The 6809-nt window shown below is 35.0% G+C and overlaps 2 protein-coding genes across 2 annotated transcripts; one reads left to right on the top strand and one right to left on the bottom strand.

Annotated features, from left to right (window-relative positions):
• The first annotated feature begins 4636 nt into the window (after positions 1-4636).
• LOC106419670 (oleosin) lies at positions 4637-5410 on the top strand. Its single transcript, XM_013860482.3, has one exon. It carries the CDS (start codon positions 4648-4650, stop codon positions 5236-5238), a length of 591 nt encoding a protein of 196 aa, XP_013715936.2. The 5' UTR covers positions 4637-4647; the 3' UTR covers positions 5239-5410.
• A 358-nt stretch (positions 5411-5768) lies between these two features.
• On the bottom strand, positions 5769-6583 carry BNACNNG71850D. The gene has a single exon (XM_013864509.3). It carries the CDS (start codon positions 6442-6444, stop codon positions 5983-5985), a length of 462 nt encoding a protein of 153 aa, XP_013719963.2. The 5' UTR covers positions 6445-6583; the 3' UTR covers positions 5769-5982.
• Positions 6584-6809: the final 226 nt, after the last annotated feature.

Genomic DNA, 6809 nt, shown 5'->3' with positions numbered 1-6809 from the left:
TAAATATGTCAAGTTGCATAACTATACACTATGCTATATGTATTTCAGAAATTATTTTTAAACTTTATGCCTAAGTTTGTAACATATTATATTTTCTTAATAGTTATCTAACATAATTAGTCAAAAATATTCGTATTAAAAAACCAATTTTGGAATCGACCGGAAAATCAAGTCTCGTACTCTATTAGACATGAACTATATACCCGAACAACAACCCGCCCCAACCCACCTCGAAGAAGAACGAACAATCTTTTTGAAAAATGTGAAAAAATAATTTTAATATGTTCTGTTAAATATATATTACATTGTAGGTATATTAATTTTATACATTTAGGGTTGTATTAATTTCATTTTTAACATTTTAATTTTTTAAAAACTGTTTTATAAATTTAATTTAATTATTATGCCAAATTCTTGTGTAATTATTAAGCAAGTTTATTCTTTACATCAATCCATATTCTTTTATAATAAAAATGCGTATTTTTAGTTAGCCAGATTTAAAATGAAATAAATAAAGTTTTAAGAAAAAAAAGGAAGTTATGGGTTCCTAAAATTTAGGGGAAAAAAAGAAGAGGTTACATAAGAGGAAGAAATACGTAGATTTAGATGTAGTTATATAAGAGTTGGTTTATTTTTTTAAAGTAGATTATGGAGAAATAGTTGTTGGACTAAACCTATATCAATGGGTCGCATTGCTGTTTTAATAGAATAGATTATATAATAATCTTTACAAGCAACGAATGTGAAGAGAAATATATACTTTGTTTGCTTGGAGAACATTAATTAACATATTCCAGGGACTAGAATTGCATACCAGAGTTTTTAACGCAACTGAAGAGCAAAACATAGTTGATAAAGTGTGTGAACTAAGTAGATACAGCTACATCTTATGGCTAAAGCTTCAATTTGCAAAAAAACTTAGTATTTCCACCTGTGTATCTCTTTGTGTTACAGCGTGCATTTACTGCAAGAGGCAAATGACGTTCAGCTACTCAATTCGGCTGTTGTTTCAATTACTGAAAATCAAGCACTACTTTTGATCTGTTTTCTTCATTAACCAGCTCAAGCAAGTGCGAGAGAGTTATAAGAGATAGATTACATCCTTCCACAAGGCCTGTTAAATAAGAGATTTGACCCATCACGTCGGCTCGGATTAGTTCAGCTCGAGGACTTCTGACTAAATAATCGCGCTTGGCTGAAGACTACTTTACTCGGTGCCATAAACTCAATACACGAGCTCGGCTCGGAAGCCATACTAGTTAGTCCAATTTATCAGCCCGATATACAAAACTCGGCCCATTAGGTCAGGGCGAGTTAAGGCACAAAAGAGAAGGGTTTACCTATATAACAAGGACGACACAAAAGAAAAAGGGGATCGAGACATTGACATACACACTTGATGGGTACAAATTAGGGTTTTATTAGTTGTATTAGTTGTATTTCTCTCCGTCTGTTTACTCTCTCCGACTTGTAAACCGTTACACTTTCCCAATTTAATAAAACACCTATGAATTAACCCACCATCCAGTTCAGTCTGTCTGTACCGAGTCCCGACCGAACTCTGATTCAACAGTTTTGCCGAGTAAAAGTGATGATTAATCATTTGCTCGTTTTATTGGCCTGGGCAAAAATGACAGTAGGATCATTTACTTTGGTAAGCCATTATCCTTAGGCATAATAGCGATTGAGGTTCATGGAGTTCCATGACCTCGGTACGGACTCGCGGTTGATGTTTTGAGTCAGTAAACACTCGGTTTGATAACTTGGGTGATATTGTGGGGATCCTCCCAGTTGGTCCCTCGGACAATCCTGACCAGCAAGACCTCGAGCAAAATGCCTTCCGAGTAATGAGAAGCTCCGACTGTCCTTCTCACGTGTAACAAAGGCTAAGAAACTAGGTTTGTTATGGCCGAAACCCATGAAAGGGCAGCAGACAATCACTCGGGAGGCCGAGCACTGGCACTAAAATTAAAAAGCCTCAGTCATTACTTGCCAACCATGGTCACTGACTGCGAATCATACGCCCAACTATGCGTCAAGTGTCAGCAGCATGCATCAAGTATACGTTGTCCGGCCGATCAACTGCACACAACCACTGTGATTTACCCATTCATGCGCTGGGCAATGGATATAGTCGGTCCTATGCCAAGTTATCAACAACGATGCTTTCTGCTCGTTATGAACGATTACTTCAAAAAGTGGGTGGAGGCCGAGGAAGTCATCCAAATCAACGATAAAGAAGTATAAGGATTCACCTGGCAGAACATCATCTATCAGAACAACCTTCCTTACAAGATCGTCACCGACAACGGCTCACATGTCACTTCGAAAAGTTTATGAGGATTCTGCGACAGATGGAAAATCCATCTCAGTACATGGACACCGAGATACCCACATGGCAACGGCCTGGCCGAGGCGACCAACAAAGTAATCATGGATGGCATCAAAAAACAACTCGAACTTAAGAAGAGTTATTCGGTAGATGAACTGGACGGGGTTCTGTGGACAACCCCAAGAGGCTTGACCATAAATAACCCCCTTCTCCTTGGCCTACAGAGTCAAAGCAATGGCCCCAGCCAAAGTCAATGTGACTCCCCAAGCTAAAATTCCTCGGAACGTCAAGGTCAACAAAGAGATGATGCTAGACTTTCTAGATGAGATCAAGGAACGATGCCACCAAGTCTTGTTATAAATTAAGAATTACCAACATCAGATCGAAAGCTATTTTAACAAAAAAACTTCTTAATAAAGTTTGTTGGAAAAATTTGCTAATGAAATCTGACATCTGAAAGATATGCATATAAAAAAAATTCAAACAAAAAACTTCAAAAATATATTTTAACTTAAATAAGAAGAAAACAAGCACGTGAATATATAGTTTTATTGAATTTTAACATTAAAAAGAAAAATATACTTTACAGTGTTTGAAACTATACCTTTTACAACTAAAATAATAACAGAACCATGTATAATCATAATGAGTTTGAATATATAGTTGTATTTGGTTTAAAACACACAAACAAACAAAAACAAAAAAAAATTAAAGATTTATGTCATATTTTTTTAGAGAGAAATATGAAACCATTAAAAACAAATTTAAGCTAAAATAATAATAAAACAATAAAATAATGTTGAATTTATAAATTTATTTTGATTTAACACACAAAAATAATTGGTGAAAAATGTAATCTTACCAATTTTTCAGTTTTCAGAATTCTAGTGCGTTACATTTTAACAGACTTCTTGAGAAATCTGTTAATGAAATCTTCTAATGAAGTTCAAAGTCGGATATATCATCCTCATACTTGAAAAATCTGCATATCCAAAACGTTTAAAATAGATTCAAAACAGAGAAAAACTTAAAAAATATAATTTTATGCTTAAATAATAAGAAATCTAACACATTAGTGAAATATATAGTTCTATTCAAATCTAACAAGCAAAACACACAAAAATATATAGATAAACTTATAAATTTTACCTTTTATGAATGGACGATGAAAATCATAGAAGAACAATTTGTAAAAAAATAAGATAAAATTGTGAGAAAACATTAGACATAAAGATGAGAAATTGACATGAGGGTTTGTGTCTTTAAGTTCAAAGAGAGTTGAGAGAGATTAGTGAGTTTTATAGAGAAAAACATTACACTTTGGTTGAAACCATTTGAGAGAAAGAAAAAAAAATGTAAATTTTCTATATTTAAAAGACAAAAAAATTAGTTAGATTAAAAGATTTGAAGTAGAAGTTTTCTAGTGTACTACAATTTAGCAAACTTCTAAAAAAGTCTGTCTACTAATACATTACAGTTAAGAAAAAATTCTCAAAATTTCCCAACTCTAAATTTACCATATGTTCCAAGACTTCTTTAAGTCACACTACTTCTTAATAGACTTATTCAGAAGTATCCTACTCTTAAACTCGAAAATAATATAGTTTAACTAGATAATAATAAATATTTCATTAAATTTAAAATCAACTTTAAAAGTGTAGTATATACAAAACTGAACATTTATATGTCAGATTTTAATTTCAAAATAATTATTCAAGATTTAAAAATCTAACCCTAAAGTTATAAACATACTTGAATATATGTTACCAACCCCTAACCAATAGACAACAATGACTTACAATTTATGCTCACTCAGATGTGGAAAACAACTTTATTTTGCATGATTCCATCAAAATATCTTTTCAAAATTTTATAAATTAATTTTAAAATTAAATACATGAATAGACTTCCTCGAATTCAGTGTTTCAAAAATATTTCCTTGAGTTATAATCGTAAAAGTGTTTATAGGATTTTTTTTCTTTGGCATAAAACTAGGGGTAATATAGTTTTTACTATTTTTAGATTATTTTTCATCTGATTGAATTTATTGTATAAATTTGCATTGAAATTTAAATTTTAGGTTATTTTAAATAATTTGCCTAGTTATATATATATATATATATATATATATCAATCTATTGAAATAGAACACATTTTGTATTCAGCACCAAAATTCAGATTTATTTTTACCAATTATATTGACCACAAAAGAGAAAGGAGAAGAAAACAAAATTAACCAACAAAACTTTCTATGAGAAATGGCAAACGCATAACAAGCCAGTGAAAAAAACGAGACCGAAACTCCACGTGTTTGCATGCATGGGCCTTTGCATCCGGAACTTGTCTCCATTTGTTTCACCCTTTCCTCTCCCTCTTTCACCACACACATCTCTCTCCTCTCCGATATGGCTGACCGAACAAGCCCTAGCCACATCCAACAAAGACCCTACGGCTCAACCATCGCCCCTCCTCGCGGCAACAACATTAACCATCCAATCGCATCTTTCCTCCGTCAGCTACAATCACAATCTCCTGAGCACTCCCGCCAGCGCTTCGGCCTCCTTGCATTCTTTATCTCCGGTGGAATCCTCCTCTTACTCACCGGAATTACTGTGACAGCTTTCGTCCTTGGATTCATCGCTTTCCTTCCAATCATTATCATCTCAAGCCCTATATGGATCCCTCTCTTCCTCCTCGTTACAGGATTCTTGTCTGTTGCCGGATTCCTATTCAGTACGGCGGTTGTTATGTCGTGGATGTACTGGTATTTTAAAGGTATGCACCCGGTGGGGTCGGAACAAGTGGATTATGCTCGGAGTCGGATCTATGACACGGCGGCTCATGTTAAAGATTATGCTGGTGGGTACTTCCATGGTAAGCTGAAAGATGTAGCACCTGGTGCATGAATAACTTTACCGGTTACGGTTTGGTTCCATGTAGAAATTAATCTTTTATGTTTTCAGATATGTTGTTTTTGTTTTGTCTCTCTTTTGGTATGGACATCAATGATGTATAATGAGATCGATATAAACTCTGAAATGTCTTTGAAATTAACAGTTATGTTGTTGTCAATAGCTTTAGATCGAGCTAACTTACCGCTGACTTGTTCTTATGCTCCATGGACATTTGATCTAGTGACAGATTATACTAAAACTTTTGCAAACATGTCCACTGATGATGATATTGGACTTTTAATTCTAAAATATCTCTAATGTTGTGGAATACTTCAACAACTATAACCGAGTCAAACTGAACTAGGTCATATGAATCGTACCGAATCAATCGTAAAATGAAAACTAAAACTAAACCGAGTCAATGGTTGATTAAAGTTTTCTCATACCAAGGAAATCAAAAGTTTAATCTTTTTTTATTAACTCTTATGCAATTTATCTTATTTTGCTTAAAACTAAATTGAATCGATTGGCTATCACCATAGTTCATCAGATAACAGTTGCTACTTTTATACCAAGAGTATTCATGGCACAAGATGGTACGGACTTTGGACACTGAAACTTTCAATGGCCTAACCAAATTTGAAGGTTTTAACAAAACAACTTAGAAGAAAAAGGCATCACAAACATATAGTACATAGTTTGTTTGGTTGCTGCTTGAGAATCCTTAGTTCCAATCAGGTTTGACGGCGACCCGTCTTAAGAACGGATGGGTAACGGAGTGCGACGTGGAGACCTCGGAGGCGCATCTCTTAACTGCCGTCCGTTACAGTCGTAATAAATAACTCCGGAAAAATCCAACGGCTCACATTTACCGCCCATCAAGATCTCCCTCTGCCAGAGCCCATGCTCTTCCTCCTCCTCCATCGCCCCCGCTCTCTTCTTCTCCGGCTTATATCCACCGCTGTAACATGTGTTTTTCCGGCCGACCATCGTCATCGCCTTGTGGCTCAAAGTCATAAGAAACTCTTTTGGCCTTGGAGATCTCATCGTATCCCATCTGCCACGGGAAGTTTCGTTGTGGGTTCGCTTCTTCGGCTTTAGCTTCTTGGAGAGGCGGTTGGCGTGTCTGGCGCAGAGAACCATTAGAGAGACTAGGTAGCTCACGCTTAGACGCTTGTGGGAAGTGGAGGAGTTATGTTCCGGCGTAGACCGATCCATCTCTTCGCCGGGAAAGAAGATCAGAAGTAATAACACTTCTACTTTTTGTTTTTGGTTATAACGGGTCAAAAGTCAAGAACTCGATTTTGAGGCGAATTAATCTCTAGTGTCTGAATTGAATGTATAATAAATACAGCGTGTTGATGAGATTAAGAAAAAAAGGGTGTTAGGTTACCGGTGGAACCGGTCTTCTTTGCGTTGATTTTGTTTATTGTATTAATTTATTATGTCATATCTTGATAATTAGTTTTTTGAACGTTTGAAACAATCGTTTTCACTGAATTATACTATTATGCTCCCTTGAGTATTTGAATGTTCTAAGTATATGAATTAACGATCTTGCATACGTATATTAGAAAATCACT

The sequence above is a fragment of the Brassica napus genome, chromosome A8 (genome assembly GCF_020379485.1).
Source record: "Brassica napus cultivar Da-Ae chromosome A8, Da-Ae, whole genome shotgun sequence".
Taxonomy (NCBI): domain Eukaryota; kingdom Viridiplantae; phylum Streptophyta; class Magnoliopsida; order Brassicales; family Brassicaceae; genus Brassica; species Brassica napus.
The sequence above is the reverse complement of the archived record's forward strand: the minus strand, read 5'-3'. Positions and strand labels throughout refer to the sequence as shown.

Coding starts and splice junctions, on each gene's coding strand:
- LOC106419670 (XM_013860482.3), top strand. CDS start 4,648: ATGCATGGGCCTTTGCATCCGGAACTTGTCTCCATTTGTTTCACCCTT.
- BNACNNG71850D (XM_013864509.3), bottom strand. CDS start 6,444: ATGGATCGGTCTACGCCGGAACATAACTCCTCCACTTCCCACAAGCGT.